Genomic DNA, 19038 nt, shown 5'->3' on the forward strand with positions numbered 1-19038 from the left:
ATCAAACTTGAGGTTCTTAGTGGCCCTCCACAGGAGCTCTGTCCACAGCGACCCTAACTTGGTCACTATTCAAGAAAGAAACCACGAATCCAGGAAACGGTTTAGTTGTGTTGCTATTTATAGCTCAAAGCTTGTGGAAGTCCAGTCTGCTTTCCTTACCTGGACTTTTTTTTTCCCTAAATGGGTCAAGCCCATCAGCTTGGGATCTTCGACCCTCTGCTGTTTGGATGCACCTTCTTTGTGGGTCTCGTCTCCACCTTGACCACACACCTCCTGCCCCCACTGAAGACAAGCCCTTTGTTCTCTAGCCAGGTTTCTGTTTCTTCTTTTGGATACCTTATAATCTTTCCTCATGAAACCTGCCTCTGTCTTCCCTTCTGGAATAATCTTTCTTCTCTGAGCTCTCCTAGAGCATATTTGCCCATTTCTTAGAACATATCTTCTCCTCTTTATTGAATGGTGACTTCCTGGAGAGCAGGGTGGTGCTCTGTTCTCGTCCGTATTTGCCCACTTGAGCAATAGACAATAAATAGGATCTCAAAAGATATTTATCCAATCATGGGATTGGGAACTATGGATCTCAGTGACAGAAATGATATGTGCTGTGTCCAGAATGCCTTTATTTTTTACTTTTTAATTTTTATTATGTTATGTTAGTCACCATACAGTATGTCATTAGTTTTATTGATGTAGTGTTCCATGATTCATTGTTTGCATGTAACAGTGCTTCATGCAATATGTGCCCTCCTTAATACCCATCACCAGGCTAACCCATCTCTCCCACCCCCGTCCCCTCTGAAACCCTCAGCTTGTTTCCCGGAGTCCATAGTCTCTCATGATTCATCTCTCCCTCTGATTTTCCCCCTTTCATTTTTCCCTTCCTTCTCCTAATGTCCTCCTGCTATTCCTTATGTTCCACATGTAAGTGAAACCGTATGATAATTGTCTTTCTCTGCTTGACTTATTTCACTTAGCATAATTCCTTCCAGTTCTATCCATGTTGATGCAAATGTTGGGTATTCATCCTTTCTGATTGCTGAGTAATATTCCACTGTATATATGGACCACATCTTCTTTATCCATTCATCTGTTGAAGGGCATCTTGGCTCCTTCCACAGTTTAGCTATTGTGGACATTGCTGTTATGAACATTGGGGTGCACATACTCCTTCTTTTCACTATATCTGTATCTTTGGGGGTAAATACCTAGTAGTGCAATTGCTGGGTCATAGGGTAGCTCTATTTTTAACATCTTGAGGAACCTCCATACTGTTTTCCAGAGTAGCTATAACAACTTGCATTCCCACCAACAGTGTAAGAGGGTTCCCCTTTCTCTACATCCTCACCAATGTTTGTTGTTTCCTGCCTTGTCAATTTTTGCCATTCTAACTGGTGTAAGGCGATATCTCATTGTGGTTTTGATTTGTATTTCCCTGATACCTAATGATATTGAGCATTTTTTCATGTGTCTGTTAGCCATTTGTATGTCTTCTTTGGAGAAGTGTCTGTTCATATCTTCTGCCCATTTTTTGACTGAGTTATTTGTTTTATGAGTGTTGAGTTTGAGAAGTTCTTCATAGATTTTGGATATCAGCCCTTTATCTGAAATGTCATTTGCAGATATCTTCTCGCATTCCATGGGTTGCCTTTTAGTTTTGTCGACTGTTTCCTTTGCTGTGCAGAAGCTTTTTATCTTGATGAAGTCCCAAAAGTTCATTTTTGCTTTTGTTTCCCTTGCCTTTGGAGATATGTCTCTAAAGAAGTTGCTGTGGCTGATGTCAAAGAGGTTACTGCCTATGTTCTCCTCTAGGATTTTGATGAATTCCTGTCTCACATTGAGGTCTTTCATCCATCTGGAGTTTTTCTTTGTGTACAGTGTAAGAGAGTGGTAAAGTTTCATTCTTTTGCATGTAGCTGTCCAATTTTCGCAGCACCATTTATTGAAGAGACTGTCTTTTTTCCACTGGATATTTTTTCCTGATTTGTCAAAGATTAGTTGACCATAGAGCCAAGCGTCCATTTCTGGAGTCTCTATTCTGTTTCATTGGTCTATGTGTCTGTTTTTGGGCCAATACCATGCTGTTTTGGTGATCCCGGCTTTGTAATATAACTTGAAGTCAGGTAACGTGATGTCCCCAGCTTTGTTTTTCTTTTTCAACATTCTCTTGGCAATTTAGGGTCTTTTCTGTTTCCATACAAATTTTAGGATTGTTTGTTCCAGCTCCTTGAAAAATGCCAATGATATTTTAATAGGGATGGCATTGAAAGAGTAGGTAGCTCTAGGCGGGATAGACATTTTAACAAAGTTTATTCTTCCAATCCATGAGCATGGAATGTTTTTCCATCTTTTTGTGTCTTCCTCAATTTCTTTCTTAAGTGTTCTATAGTTTCTAGAGTATAGATCCTTGATCTCTTTAGTTAGGTTTATTTCTAGGTGTCTTATGGTTTTTGTTGCTATTGTGAATGGAATCAATTCCTTAATTTCTCTTTCTACAGTTACATTGTTAGTATATAGAAAAGCAACTGGTTTCTGTGCATTGATTTTGTATCCTGCCACATTGCTGAATTGCTTTATGATTTCTAGTAATTTGAGGATGGAGTCTTTGGGTTTTCCACATAAAGTATCATGTCATCTGTGAGTAGGGAGAGTTTGACTTCTTCTTTGCCAATTTGAATACCTTTTATTTCTTTTTGTTGTCTGATTGCTGAGGCTAGGACTTCTAGTACTATGTTGAACAATAGTGGTGAGAGTGGGCATCCCTGTTGTGTTCCTGATCTTAAGGGAAAACTCTCAGCTTTTCCACACTGATAATGATATTCTCTGTGGGCTTTTCATAGATGGTTTTTATGATATTGAGGAATGTTCCCTCTATCCCTATACTCTGAAGAGTTTTAATCAGGAATGGATGTTGTATTTTGTCAAATGCTCTTTCTGCATCAATTGAGAGGATCATATGATTCTTGTCTTTTCTTTTATTGATGTGCTCTACTACGTTGATTGATTTGCAAATGTTGAACCATCCTTGCATCCCAGGAGTAAATCCCACCTGGTGGTGGTAACTAATCCTTTTAATGTACTGTCGGAGCCTATTAGCTAGGGTCTTGTTGAATATTTTGGCGTCCATGTTCATCAGGGATATTGGTCTGTAATTCTCCTTTTTGAAGGGGTCTTTGCCTGGTTTTGGGGTCAGGGTAATGATGGCCTCATAGAAAGAGTTTGGATCCAGAATGCCTTTAAAGTGGGAAAACATTTTGTCACATTTCTCCCATTTATATCGGGTTGAAATCTGCCTTTTAAATAATAATAATAATAATAATAGTAAAGAAGTAAACAGCATATTTTAGAACCTGAGAAGGATTCAGGAGTTATGTTTGAGTTGGAAATCTGCCCTCCATTTTATTGCTATGTAACCTCAGCAAGATGTTTTTTTCTCTAGGTTTCAGTTTTCTTGACTATAAAGCAGAGATAACAACATGTATTTCAGTGAACATAAAATGCACCATTATTTTTTTTTTTAAGATTTTATTTATTTATTTGACAGAGAAAGACAGCCAGCGAGAGAGGGAACACAAGCAGGGGGAGTGGGAGAGGAAGAAGCAGGCTCACAGCAGAGGAGCCTGATGTGGGGCTCGATCCCATAACGCCGGGATCACACCCTGAGCCGAAGGCAGACGCTTAACCGCTGTGCCACCCAGGCGCCCCGCACCATTATTTTATACACTACAAAGAAAGAAAAATTGCTGTCAATTAAACAATGATATAATGCTTTCTGTGGCTTAGAATTTTTATTTTATACTTATTGAAATAGTTCTTTTAGATGTATTTGGGCTTTTGAAAAATCCTTTTTGAAAGGAAGCTTAATCACGCAGGGTTTTCCTAAAACGCCTTCATATTCAAAGTCTGAGTGCTCTGAAACACACTGTGACTCAACGTAGTTGGAGCTCACGTTTTTCTCCCATTATCATCCTCTGCATCAGAGAAACTGTCGGCAATGCAACTTTTTTTCCTCCAAGAATGAACTGCTGTTTTCTATAGGGTCTTCTGTCAAGTTGCAACATGGTTCTTCAAGTTTTAAATGATGGTGGTGGTACTTTCCTGTTCTTACAAATGCATTTCAATAGACGGTTTTCAGGCAACAGCCAGGTCTCCAATGATCCTGAAATGGTTTTTACTTTGAAATGCCAGGGCCTGCCAGGCCACCAAGAATGACAATCATGTGGTAACAGCTTCATCCCGACCACCTCCTGGCTGATGGGGATTGTAAGACACATCTCCATCTCAGAGATGTTAACATGGGGGAAGAAATGGTGCATCTCAGAATAGATAACATAGGGCATAATTTCCCTCCGAGGGTTGTGGTTAGGTAGAGGAGAAAGGGTTCATAGCTGTTATTGTGGAAACATCATAGAGCCCCCGATAACAATAACTATTATTTATGGAGCACTCACTAATGTGATAAGCTTATTAATTTATGGTGTAATTTTCATATTAAAAATTCCTTAATATATTTTTTCCTTTTTTAATTGAAGTGTGATTTATATTCAATGAAACCCACAGGTCTTAAGCGTCCAGTTGTATGAATTTTGACACCTATTGTCTGCAACCCTATCAAGATATTTTCATTCCTCCAGAAACATCGCCCTTGTGCCCCTTCCCAGTCATCATCCCCCTTCCCCAGACAGCCTCCATTCTGATATCTTTCACCATGGATCAGTTTTGCCTGTGCTAGAACTTAGTATCAATGGATTCATGTGGTATGCATTCTTCTATGTCTTCTTCTTCTTTCTTCTTCTTCTTCTTCTTCTTCTTCTTCTTCTTCTTCTTCTTATTATTATTATTATTATTATTATTATTATTTTTTTTTGAGATTACCCCCCATGTCACTGTGTATATGAAGAGCTGGTGCCTTTCTGTGGCTGAGTAGTCTTCCGCTGTGTAGATGCGCCCATTTCTGCTTTTTTCCTCTTGGTGGACATTTAGGTTGTTGTGTTTGGGCTATCACAAGTAAAGCCACTATGAACATTCTAGTACAACTATTTTTTGATTATATGTTTTCAATTCTCCTGGGTAAATACCTGGAAGTAGAATTTTTGGGTCCAAGGACAGGTGTGTATTTAACTTTATGAGAAACAGACAGAAGTCTTCTCAAGGTGGCTGTGCCATTGACTCTCCCATTATGTACGAGAGCTCCGCAGCTCTGTGTCCTTGGCAGCTAGACAGCTTCGATCTGGTTCGTTTGAGCCATCTGAATGGTTTTGTAGTGAAATCTCTATGGCTTTAATTTGTATTTTTCTGGTAACTAATAACCACCAACACGTTTTCATATGATCAGCAGACATCTGCTTATCTTACACTGTAAAATGCCTATAAAATCAGTTGCCCGTTTTTCAATGGGGTCATTTGTGTTTTAATTATTGGGTTGTAGGATTCAACTCCTTTGTCAGATATATGTATTACAAATATTTTCTCCTAGTCTGTGGCTTGTCTTTTCATTTTCTTAGAGGTATTTTTGTTGAGTAGACATTTTTAGTTGTAATGAAGTCCACTTACCTGTTTTTCTTTTCTTTTCTTTTTTTTTTTTTTTTGTAGTTAGTGTTTTTTTGGGTTCTAATCAAAGTTTTGCTTATTCCAAAGTTAGAAAAGTATTCTTTACTTTCTTCTATAAGCGTTATAGTTTTTGCTTCTACATGTAGGTCTGTGATGCATCTCTAATTACATTTTGTGTATGGTTTGAAGTATGGATCAAAGCTAATGTTTTCCCATTTCAGTAGCTAGTTATTCCATTACCATTTGTTGAAAATATAGTTGACCCATGAACAGTGTGGGGTTTAAGGGTGCCCCCCACACAGTCAAACATCTGAGTTTAACTTTTGACTCCCCCAAAATGAAACTTCTAGTAGCCTACTGTTGGCCAGAAGCCTTACCAATAACATATATTATTTCATATATGTGTTACATACTGTATTCTTACAATAAAGTAAGGTAGAGAAAATAAAATATTAAGAAAATCATATGGAAGAGAAAATATAATTACAGGACTGTACTGTATTTATTAAAAAAAATCCACGTACACGTGGACATGCACAGTTCAAACCTGTGTTGTTCAAGGATCAGTTGTACTCTCTTTTTCTCATTGTCTTGCTTTGACACTTTGGTTGAAAGTCAACTGGCTGTGTGAGTGTGGTCCACTCCTGGACTGTCTATTCCTTTGATCTGTTTGTCTATCTGTCTATATGCCAGTGCTATACTGTCTCGATCTATTGCTGCAGCATTAGTTTGAAATCAGGTAGTACATGTTCTCTTCGTTCTACCTTAAAAGGATTTTTTTTTGGCTGATCTAGGCCTTGTGCATTTTCTTTTATATTTTAGAATAAGCTTGTTGGTTTCTACAAAAGACCATCGTGAGGGGCGCCTGGGTGGCGCAGTCATTAAGCGTCTGCCTTTGGCTCAGGGCCTGATCCCGGCATTCTGGGATTGAGCCCCACATCAGTCTCCTCCGCTATGAGCCTGCTTCTTCCTCTCCCACTCCCCCTGCTTGTGTTCCCTCTTTCGCTGACTGTCTCTATCTCTGTCTCTTCAAATAAATAAATAAATAAATAAATAAATAAATAAAATCTTAAGGAAAAAAAAGACCATCGTGAGATTTTGATTGGAATGGTATTGAATGAATAGATGAAATTGAGGAAGATAGGAATGTTAAAAATATTCAGTTTTCCAATATATGTATAAATAGTATTCTTTCTGATTACTTAAGCCTTTTTTAAATTTCTCTCAGAAGTTTTAAAATGGTTTTCTGTGTGGAGGTCTTGCACATGGTTCTTTAAATTTATCCCTAAGTATTTTGAGCTTTAACATATCTTGTAAATGGTATTTTTTTAAAAAAATTCATCTTCTACTTATTTGCTGTTGATATTTAGAAATACAATTGATTTTTGTATATTGCCCTTGTGTTCCACAACCTTGCTAGATTCAATGCATGGTATATTTTGCTTAGTGCTCTACAGAGTTTCATGTTTATTCTTGAAGCCACCTGTAATGCAGGTGTTAGTATAATCATATTCTATAAGAAGTTTGCCCTGAAATTTCATATGTTAGTTTCTTTGCTCAAGGTCATGCAGGTTGAGTAACAGGAGCACTAGGATTTGAATTTAGGTCTAGTCTGACTCCAATGGCTAGTCCCTTTCCACTCTACTATAATACCTCACCTGTTTGACATTTGGGTATTTGAATGGAGTCATACCATGTGGTTTCCCTGGATCTCACTTGGACATTTTTGTGTCATTGTGTTTCACAAGGACATGAATCGGCTAATGGAAGCTTTAAAACAGACCTAACAAAAATAAGGTGATAAAGAGACTGGTGGTTTTCCCAGTTGAAGGAGGACAGTCAGTGTTTTTCTACATTCTCCACAGAAGACTATTCATGCAGTTGGATGCAGTTGCAAAGCTCAGCCCTCTTTCTCCATACTGTTGGTGCACATAAGCTGTTGCTAAATCTTCCATGTGTGGGGATGCTGTAAAACTTGTTTTCCCTCCTTCTCTCTGCAGGAAACCATTTCTCTACAGCCAAGGAGCTCACAGAGGAGATTAGATCATTAACATCGGAAAAGGAAGGGCTGGAGGGACTCCTGGACAAGCTTCGGGTGCTGAGTTCCAGGAATGCCCAAAAGCTGGGCAGCGTTAAAGAAGATTACAGCAGACTGAAAAGAGAGCTGGACCAAGGGGAAACTGCGTACGGTAAGTAGTCACAACTGTTGCTTGGTGAAATATTCAAGGTACTGATCATACTGTGTGGCCGGGCAGGATGCCTCATGTGAGCATCTCTGTGAAGGGCATCGTGGAGCATGACACTTTTCCTGGAGGATTTTTTTTGGCAGGAGCCTAGGCAAATGGGGTAGAATTACTTGTCAGCTTTTGTTTTGCTATTCACATGTGACGTCTTTTCTTTTTCTGTCTTTTCTCCCCCTCCTCTGCCCTGGATTTGCTAATGGCCTTGTGATTATTTAGAGCAATCTCTTCGTTGGCACAGGTCTTGAGAATTTTCTCTGTTTGAGAATTATGTTCCTTTTGTTCCTTGGCTCAGTCTTCTGGCTTGCACAATCATAGACGAGAGCTGGCTGACTCAGAAAACTGAATAAAGACCATGAAGTGGCTTTTCTATGTGTGAGTTTTTCCTGAGAGATTTCTCCAGAAGGAATGATGTGGAAGAGGCCAATCTTGGCTTAACTGAAGTCTCTGCCTGTCAGAGCAGTTACTGTACTCTTGTGTTCTTTTCCTTTTCCAGTTGTTAAGAATAACTGAGGTCACCTTGAGGTTTGCTCCCTGAGGGACAGTCTTAGAAGATGTTCACTCAGTCTGAATTGATCAAGTGAAAACTTATTTCTTTAAAAAAAATGTAAAGAATTTACAGTGATTCAGTTTCTAATTTGAAGAATGAACTCATAAGAAATAAATGCAGATTTAAAATATTTTAGATGCTAGAACCTGTTTTTTTATTGGTAAAATGAGAAGAAGAATATCCAGATCATAGGCTGATTAAGCAGTATAGATTAAATGAGGTAACTTATAAAGATTTTGAGGTGTGTGTGTATGTGTCTGCCCTTGCATTTCTCCTAGGTCATAGAAGCTGCTGGAGGCTAGAGGTCATACGTAGTGTATCATGGTCCCTAAATAAATGTTGTTTACTAGGAAAATGAAAGACCTACCTATACAAAGCATCCTTATTTAAAAAGAAACAAGAAAAGAATGGGGATGTTAAGTAGCCACATTTGAAATACGACTATTTGAAAACACTCCACAGGTTGAAGTAAATGAAGAGTAGTAGTTAAGACCAGATAAAGAAATAGGAAGTTAGCAGAAATTGGGTGTGTCGTTTCACTATGAATAAATTTTGTTTGAAAGGCTTACTCAGTTGTAGACAGAAGCTTTGTTACAGTTATTTGAATCACAGATAGGACGTTCAGTTTTTATGGTGTCTTCTTCCCAAAGGGCAGGCCTAACCTGGCTAAGTAACTGAGGGCTTCTTATCTTTCCTTCCCCACGTCTGTAGGTCAAGACTTCTTTTTTGCCAAATACGTAGAGATTGTACATTCGAGTCTGACTGTATGACTAGGGCGCTGAGGGATAACACTTTCTCCTAAGATGTGATGCTGTGCTTTATGAAGTCATGACAGGAACGGTCATTGGCTATTTTAAATGCATTTTAGCTGTAGATTTTTTAAATGTATAAACAATAAAAACGACAAGATTTCTCGTGTTGTCACTACATAATTTTTGGCACAATATGGGGGGATCTATTGTATCTAAGAATAAAGAGGACGTGAACAAATTTGGACAAATTTAGTCCAACAATATTTTCATTTGAACAGTTGAGCTCTTGAAAGCCATAAATAGCTCTTAAAAAGAAAAAAAAGAGCCATGTAGTATTTTTTGCATCTCATCCTTGTCACTTTACTAAGTATCTTCAAGATGAATAAAACATAAACAAATGGAATGAGAGATTGTTACCATCAGTGATTCCAAGCTGCAGACAGCTCGTTACTGTTGTGAAAGCGTTCTTTCTGTTTTAGACTTGGATTTTGCTGGATCGGCTACCCTTTTCCCTATGCTTTAGGCTGAAGGTAATTCTTAACCAATCTGAGGTGACTTGGCATCAGGTCAACCAAATTAATAACCCTGGGCTGATGAGAGTAATGGGAGATACATAAATACATAAATAAATAATGAATTCCTTAGTAGATTGAAGCTTTTTCTCTATTGCAAAGCAATAAAACTAGGCCAAAGTCCATAGTCTGCCATTTGTTGGCTTTTGAGAGTTAAAGATTTAGAGGGATCTCTAAATGTAGACCTTTAAATGCAGAGCATATACAAAGGAGTAGTATGCACACGCATGTATGTACCATGAGCTGACTCTTCTTATCCCTAGACAAAATGCTTTAAAATAAGACTATTTAAGAAATAAGCAATACGTAGAATTCTTAAAAAAAAACAAAACAGATTTTGGTTTCCAGCAAGGGTTGCAGAATGTGGCACACGGGAAGAAGGCAGTTCGGGAATGGACAAGCAACTCCGTGATGGTCAGGGACCCAGGCTCTTCTACTTTGTTCATCTGTACCCCTTGACTGGTGACATTTGGTCCGGGATGGCTGACCCTGCCACACATATGTCCGAGTCCAGCCAGGGGTTCTGGTTCTATACCAGAAGGAGAGATTTGCAGTTTCGGGGAGCAATTAGCAACCTCTCGCGTACAGAGAACTCTTATCGATGGGAAGTGCTTTGCTGATCATTTAAATATTATTACATCTTCTGCAACTGGCTCGATTGAGATCAAAGAAAAGCACTGTCCTTATGTTGCATTTGTTTTGTCACAGTATCCAGCCTGGTGTCTTTGAAAATAGTAAATATACCATAAATATTTGTTCATTTACTGGGGCCAGATGTTAGAGTGAAACATTCCTTTATTTCTATATTATTCCTTTACTCCTCTACTTTGAATTATAGACCCAAACCTTGGATCTTCCCCTCCTCCTCTTCCTCCTCTTCCTCCTTCTTCTTCCTCTTTTAAATTCTTCAAATTCATTTTCTAATTTAGTGAGAAGAGAGGTAAGTTTGATTATCTTTTGTGGAAGATGCTTGAGTTGTCTGAGTGGGATATTCACATTGGGGTGTCAGCAGACAGAACAAAGTGATGAGAAAGTACTGAAATGTGCCAGCATAGTCAAGGGCAAAGGGAGGCAGAAATCATCACTGAATCCATTGCCTTTGTGACAGTGACACACAGTCTCTGTGAAGAGGCAAAAAGGGGGTGTGTTTTAACCTGTATCTGCTCTTCTTAAGACTTTGGAAGAACACGTTTGAATTCTGAGCAACTTTGAGTACGGTGAAATAGAATGAAAAGCTTTCAACCCCTGAATACTTATGGAGATTAACTATAAACCTTTAATTATTGTGGATTTCATATTTTTTTAAGGGTAGCTGGGATAGAAAAACAATAGTAGGGGCGCCTGGGTGGCACAGCGGTTAAGCGTCTGCCTTCGGCTCAGGGCGTGGTCCCGGTGTTGTGGGATCGAGCCCCACATCAGGCTCCTCTGCTGTGAGCCTGCATCTTCCTCTCCCACTCCCCCTGCTTGTGTTCCCTCTCTCGCTGACTGTCTCTATCTCTGTGAAATAAATAAATAAAATCTTTAAAAAAAAAAAAAAAAAAAAAAGAAAAACAATAGTAACTTTTTTAGTTTGCTACACCTGCTTTTTGGCAAAAAGACAACCCTGAGATTTATATAACTTTCTCCATCCCCTGTGTATAACTTGGTAATCTGTATTGTACTTTATTAGTATTGTTGATTTCGCACTATAACTCAGATATAAAGGAAGCAGACGTCAAGGGGAGAGATTTAATCACAGAATAATCAGGGCTAGAATTTTAAATAGGACATCATTAGCATGTTAATGAATTTTCCCACTTTATGCCAGCTGCCTGAATAGAAAAGATACTGCAGATGAAGCTCAGAAATCTGGCAGGGTCTGTGGCCCACTGAGCTGTCAGGAATTTGTATAGAGGGTCCGCGAAGTACGTAAAGGGATTCTCTGTGCGGCTATCGAATGGCAGGATTTCATTTTTACTGGGAGTGACGGCCGGGCTGGCTGTGTTCAGCTTTAACTCATTTGCCTTTTAATGAGTGAGAACAAGTGGAGGGCAGATAAGGAGCAGTTTTTAAGTGTAATAAAGTTGGAGGGGAGTCAAGTTTTCAGTTATGGTTTGGGGCTAGTTCAGTACTTCCCCCTTATCGCGGTTTTGCTCTCGACAGTCTCGGTTACCTGTAATTGACCCCCATCAGGAAGATGATCCCCATGATGGACCATCAAAAGGTCACTAATGGCCGAACACTGCGTCACCACACCTACGTCACTCACCTCCCTTCATCCCATAATGCAGGCATTTTATCATCTCACATCATCACAAGAGGGGCGAGTAGAGTACAAGATGTTTTCAAAGAAAGAATGAGACCACATTCTCAAAAGTTTTATTACAGTATAATTGTTCTATTTTATTGTTGGTGATTGCTGTTCATCCCTAACTTATGTAAGTTAAACTGTATCATAGGTATATATGTATAAGAACAAACGTAGTACACATGGGGTTCAGTACTCTGCGGTTTCAGGCATCCATGAGGGTCTTGGACGCATCCTCTGTGCAAAAGGAGAACTGCTGTACCTACCTTTTGCTTTAGATTAGAAAGGCCATAGGTCCACGCTGACATCATCCTGACCTGACTTTTGGACCACCTCATAACTTTTGAGCTTGAAATAGCTGATGAAAGGAAGGATGACATTCTCTAGTGAGATATGCATTCCTTTAACTCTGAAAGTCCGCAGGTGAAGGTTCTTTCAGAAGTCCCCTCACACATATTAAGAAAAGACCTTCCATTTAGAGGTCCTGCACTTTACAAGTTCTGCATATATAGGCAGTAATTCCCTTTCCACATTTATCGGATGTATTTAGAAGAAGTTTTCAAGAAAAATTAGAACAAGAATAGAATTGGCATGCCGTGTGTGTGTGTGTGTGTGTGTGTGTGTGTGTGTGTGTGTGTCTGGGGAGGAAATGGAGAAATGGAAAACATACATAATAGAGACGTAAACAACACAATTAACAAAAAGATAGAATTTGAAAGTTGAGATGAAAGAAAAGCCAATGACAAATGTTAATTATTCTGGTTGAGAATATGATGTGATAATGAGCTTCCTAGGAACCAGAGCAAAAAATTGAAGTGTCATCCATCTTCCTCAAAAGCAGCTTCAAAGCACAAAGTTTTCAGGAATGTGGAGTGGTGTTAAATTCTTAAAGGCAATTTTTTTTTTTCAGAGTGAGAGCACGTGCGCATGTGCGAGTGGGGGAGGGGTTGGGTGGAGGGGGAGGAAGAGAAAGAGAATTTCAAGCAGGCTCCATGCTCAGCATGGAGCCTGACACGGGGCTCAATCTCACGACCTTGAAATCATGACCTGAGCTGAAATCAAGAGTCAGATGCTTAACTGAGTGAGCTACCCAGGCGTCCCTAAAAGGCTTTTTTTTTTTTTTTTTTTTTTTTGAGAGCATACTGTAAAGTCCTCACGAACAGATTTATAACAAATGCACATGCACTCTCCATGTGGCTGTTACCAACCACTCCTGGAAAGGGGGATGCCTTCAAAGCAGGAGTTCGTGGATAGACTGAAATGTATACATATCTCAGATGTGTGGGTGTGTATATATTTTTCCACAAAAATTTGGATCCAGTGTTTCTGCAAAAAGGATTTGGAAAAGAGCCATTCTAAAATCTCCCAAATTTTAAGAAACATGTGAAATAATACCATGGGAATGAATGAGTAAGGGCTCAGGCTAATTACATTTAAGTATGGAAACTTCCAGTGATCTGACAGGATTCAAACGTGAGACTAGAAATGTAGAAGAGTAGCCAGAGATCATATTCTGTAGAATAGTCACCAAATGTCACTTCTTCCCTCTGAGCTTTGAGGAAGGTCTGCATGGTAGACAACTTTACTCTCTTGGGGCCAGAACAGCGATCGAGCTCTTTTTTTTTTTTTTTTAAGATTTTATTTATTTATTTGAAAGAGAGAAAGAGCATGAGAGAGAGAGGGAGATCGAGAGCAGGGGGGAGGGTGGAGGGAGAAGCAGACTCCCTGCTGAGCAGGGAGCCTGATGTGGGACTCAATCCCAGGACCCCAGGATCGTGACTTGAGCCAAAGGCAGACGCTTCACTGACTGAGCCACCCAGGCGCCCTGCGGTGATCGAGCTCTCGATGACTGAGGGCCAGGCTGTTTGTCTTTGAACCAGCTGTGTGTTGCAGGTTATGTATGTGGCAGAACTTAGATTGTTATATGGGGAGTATCCTATTTGTGTCTGCCTTTCTAAATTAGAAAGCTTTGTTTAGGTTTAAAAACATAAAGACTGAACTTTGGAAGAAAAACTTCTTTTGAAAAATGTCATAATCTTTCTTTCTCCATGCACTGAACTTTTACATCTCTATTTATCATTGATTAATCTTATTAATAAAATTATTTTAGCAGTTAAATATATATTTGCATTTTAAATTTCTCTCCATATCTTTTTCCTTTTCTAGTTCTATCCTTGCATGTCTGTTCGTGTGGCTATTTCTCTGCCACCTCTTTTGCCTGTGAATTTCTGCACTTGACATTTGCGATGAGCTTCTTCCCTCTTTTATCAAAAAATTGTGATAATTCTTTCGGGAGGCCGCTCCACGACAGTGTAAAAAGCCTGTGTTCAGATGTAGGAGGCCTTAGCTTCATTTCCCTTCTGTCGCTTGCTCATGATCCGTGCAGCCCCTGGCACGGAGAGCCACCACGACGCGAGGCTTGATGAATGGCTGATCTTTAGCAAGACGCCATATCTTCCCACTTCTCAGTCACTTCACATACAACACTGCATTTTCATCTCTCCATGCATCATTTCTCTGAGCATTTATTGAGCACTTACAGTATGCCAGGCTCTGTGTTAGGCCTTTGTGGTCCAGAGAGAATCAGACAGTCCCTGAGGCCACCAACGTCCCCATTTACTAGTCCCTCTGGTCTCACATCCCCACAGTTGCGTCCATACTTGTTCATTCCCTTCCTCTCTACCATTGCTGATCTCCTAATTCTGTGTGATTTTTTAGAAGTCCTTGCTTGTTACTTTCTTTTCCACGTGTTTCCCCATTTGCTTTGTCTACTCCCTTCCCAGTACTTCAGTCACACATCCCCTGGTGGGAATACAATAATGATTTTAATTGTACTTCATGCTCTATTACAATGTACGGTTTTCTGATATGCTAATTTGTTTGGAGTGAGAACATGATTCTATGTAATAGGGTGGGTGCACGTGACTCTGAAGTGGCCAGTGGATCATTCTTGGCAATAGTGTCTTTCCTAGTCTTTCTCGATTTCATCTGGATTCTGGGCTTTTGATGACTTTGGTTTGCACGTGCACACACACACACACACACACTCACACTCATGCTCATACACTCCCTCCTGAAGATTGCGCCAAGAATGGCGGTTAGGCGGATCGCCACGATTCCTAGAGGAGAGTCTGTTGGCTGTGGTTTGCTGAGGGGTGATCTGTTGCGGGAGACCGTACCATGAATGGCACAGTGCTTCACATCTGGATCTTTGCCTTTTGTGCAACTCTTCCTCCTGCCCCCATTTTTTAATGTCCCTGGGTGGGAGTGGAGCTACCCTCAGTTAACTGAACTTCAGCTTTATGTCATCACTTGAAAACATATCCTTACTATTATGATTATTAGAACTTAATCTTAGTAGAACTCAACTCTAAGGTAGTCATAAAGATATTCATATTACCTTTTATGTAGATCCTTCTAGGTTTAAAAATGAGTTAAGATTTCTTCCTCCTTTGCTCTTCACTGTGTATATTCAGCGTGTATTTATTGGACTCCTTGCTGTGTGCACAGATTAACTATAGCTGTTATGAACTTACTGCGTTCTTGCAAAGGAAGGAGAGATCCCCTGCATGTTGTCACATTCTCTTCAGTAATAAATGTGGATTACTTTTCTTTTTGTTCTAAGCCCTTACTCCATACCGGGCATGGAGCCAATGCCTGTTTAGCTACCTAATCCCCTGGACAGTGGGTGGCCGGCTCCAGCACAGTCTCCGTTTTATAGATGAAGATGCTGAGGCTTAGAGAGGGTCAGAGCTCTGTCCAGGGGCACATGGACGTGAGGGGTAGGAGCCAGGAGTTGAGTCCTTTTTCCTGCCGTTTTATGTTCTTCATGAACTTGATTCGTAACATGAGCTTCTCTACGCATCCCTCAGCCTCACCACCCTACCTAAATGCCGCACTCATGGTCATGACTGTGAAAACAGAGTCCACGAAAAGGCATCTTTTGAGGCTGTTGCGCGCCCTGAAAAGATAGGTTTTTTTCACTTCTGAAATTTCCAAGTGTGCTGTCTGTATTTCGTACCTGAAACGATGATTTGCAACTCCCTGATACCAGAAGGATCATTTCATTCGATAGGAGGTCCTCTAGGTTATCTAACGGCATATTTTATATTAAAACCAAAATCCTTTGTTACGGAAGGGCGACTAAGAGGGGCCGAGCATTCTAAAGCCAATAAGAAAAATAGTTGAACTATAACAATTTAATTAGATACATATTTGTTAACTTCAAACCACTTTTTGATGCATTTTCAAAGAACCTTTGATAGTTCCACTTTTTGTTCTAAAATGCTTAAATGTCGGTGTTTTCCTCTGTATTCTTGTAAGCACAGGCATTCATAAGTAGGTTGACATACTGTTTTTTTTTTTTTAAAGATTTTATTTATTTATTTGACACAAAGAGAGATAGCCAGCGAGAGAGGGAACACAGGCAGGGGGAGTGGGAGAGGAAGAAGCAGGCTCATAGCGGAGGAGCCTGATGTGGGGCTCGATCCCATAACGCTGGGATCACGCCCTGAGGCGAAGGCAGACGCTTAACGACTGCGCCACCCAGGCACCCCAGGTTGACATACTATTGAGGACTACTACAAGCCCTGTTTTCTTATGAATTTACTGCTATGCCATCCTATAGACCACAAGGAATTCAACTTGCAAAATGTGACGGTCTTCTCTCTAAGCTTCGAGTGAGTTTTTGCACTTTAAATAAAACATTTAACATACTCCGTAATTCAGGGCTTTGAAGAATTAAGACTGATTTTTTCCTTAAATTGAGCCCAATTTTGTGAGGCTTCACCGAATTCAGTTTACTTGGTGCTATGACGTGTTCTCTGCTGTCACAATTTTTTCCAGTGATTAAATTTGTATGAAATATCTTGTTTTCCTCTTTTTTTTTTTTAAAGATTTTATTTATTTATTTGACAGAGACAGACGGCCAGCGAGAGAGGGAACACAAGCAGGGGGAGTGGGAGAGGAAGAAGCAGGCTCTTAGTGGAGGAGCCTGATGTGGGGCTCAAACCCAGAACGCTGGGATCACGCCCTGAGCTGAAGACAGATGCTTAACCACTGCGCTACCCAGGCGCCCCTTGTTTTCCTCTTTGACATTACCATGAGTTATGGCCTCCTGCCATTTTCCTCAGGTACTTCCTCTTCTTTGAAGCCGCCATATGTTTAGGAACCCAAGAGAGACAGTCCTTTTTTTGAGAGACCATTCTTTGTTATTAATTTGATTTTTCAGGTTTTCTTAGCTCTTGTAAAGGAGAGGGGGTATGCTGATCAGTGTTTTCCTGCCGTGATTGCTTTGTTGCTCCACTTTTCTCTGCCCTGGGACCACCACACTTTTGTATCTGGGGATAGCCATCCGGTCTCATCTGCTTTCCCTCAGGTTTTTATACAACTGGGGAGGGTTGGATCACCATAGCGGTGGACAATCCTAAGCTAATGCCTGAGGTTTAATATTTATACCATGGCAGAAACCATCAAGAGTTGCTTAAAGATCTACTGACTTGACAGCATCAAAAATTTATAAACCAGGTATGCTTATATTTTACATGTTCCCATAGTTATAGAATGTAATTGTATTTTTGTCTTGACATTATACTTTCCAAAGTCTTCCTGACTCATTAACAACTGGTTGCATACTTTGCTTTGAGATTTAATTATAACCAAACTTTTTAAGTCTCCTTTTATTTACCAAAATGATGTTAAACTTTTGGTTATTTTAGCCTGTTTTGAACATCTCCCTTTTTGTATGTGTTACTGTGGCTGCTTTACAATTCATGTATCCCCAAATACTACGTTACACTTCCCTCAGAAAGAAGCTAATGCAAATATACCATGATTTCAGGGTGTACTTAATGAAAGGAAGCCTGGGCTTACTCAGACAAGGTAACTGTAGGATTGAGCTTTTTAACTCTGTATGTGACCCAGTATTGGACTTTTTTTTGTTTTGTTTTGTTTTTTGTTTTTTTTATTATAATAATATTTTTTATTATATTATGTTAGTCACCATACAGTACATCCCTGGTTTTTGATGTAAAGTTCGATGATTCATTAGTTGCGTATAACACCCAGTGCACCATGCAATACGTGCCCTCCTTACTACCCATCACCAGCCTATCCCATTCCCCCACCTCCTCCCCTCTGAAGCCCTCAGTTTGTTTCTCAGAGTCCATAGTCTCTCATGCTTCATGCTTCATTTGGTCCATATGTCCCAATTGTATTGGCAAGACAGAAAATTAGGCTTTGGCAAATGTCTGTTTGCCTTTCACCAAACCTCATTTTTTCCTCCCAGAGACTGAGGAACAGGAGGGGCTGAATACCAGACTGCAAGTCTGCCCTGAGGAGGTCACCAAACACTGAAATTCCCTAATGGTCTGGAATCCTAGCAACGCAGCAACCTTTGGAAGCAAAGTAATTTCCCCTCTGGATTATATAAGAATCCTCTGAAGGTGAAGCTTGGAAGATTCCTGGGGTTACTCTAGTCATTTAAATTTTTTAAAGAGAATTTATTCCACAAAACAATACAAGAATAAGACACATTTTCAAAACTGAACAAAAAATGTCCATCGTACAACGTCCGTAACAGAGCTCCTGCTTTCATTTTTAGTGTTGCCCCAATGTCTGAAGCACGAGCACCTTTTACACACTGTGTATTCTCTCCCTGCTGTTAGCCTTGTATGGCAGTAATGAAAGCATCACATCACTCAAGCCTCGCAACTGTATGTTGCAATAAATTTGCCATCCCCATTCCTCAGATGCTGACACTGAGGCTCAGTGAGCTAAGGGAGTTGTAGATGGGAAGTGAAGAGCTGGAACGTGAGTCAGACCTTCTGGCCCCAGAGCCATGCTCCTCATCACACACTTACATTTCCCTGTTGCGACAGAGCATTCCAGTTTAGTATTTATGGGCTTTATAACATTCCGAGACTCAATATACCATGGTTTGCTTGCCCCTAATTTTGATATGTTTCATGATCATTTTTATTAATTCCTTTCTAAAGATAAAGTGTCAGATCAGGATTCCTGGACCAAAGAGTATGACCAGCGTTATGGCGTAGTACATGCTGGAAACTGATTTTCAGAAGAATCATAGCAG

The 19038-nt window shown here is 39.9% G+C and overlaps 1 protein-coding gene across 2 annotated transcripts in view; it reads left to right on the forward strand.

The window, feature by feature from the left end:
* The window catches only part of DISC1 (DISC1 scaffold protein), a 364802-nt gene that overhangs the window by 160994 nt on the left and 184770 nt on the right, over positions 1-19038 (forward strand). For both annotated transcript variants that reach the window (XM_045783648.2, XM_087863118.1), the window contains exon 9: positions 7548-7736. In XM_045783648.2, the coding sequence (XP_045639604.2) occupies positions 7548-7736 (189 nt within the window). The remainder of the gene's footprint in view (positions 1-7547; positions 7737-19038) is intronic.

Source organism: Ursus americanus, chromosome 6, assembly GCF_024610735.1.
Source record: "Ursus americanus isolate L20-20 chromosome 6, mUrsAme1.1.p, whole genome shotgun sequence".
In the NCBI taxonomy this organism is placed as follows: Eukaryota; Metazoa; Chordata; class Mammalia; order Carnivora; family Ursidae; genus Ursus; species Ursus americanus.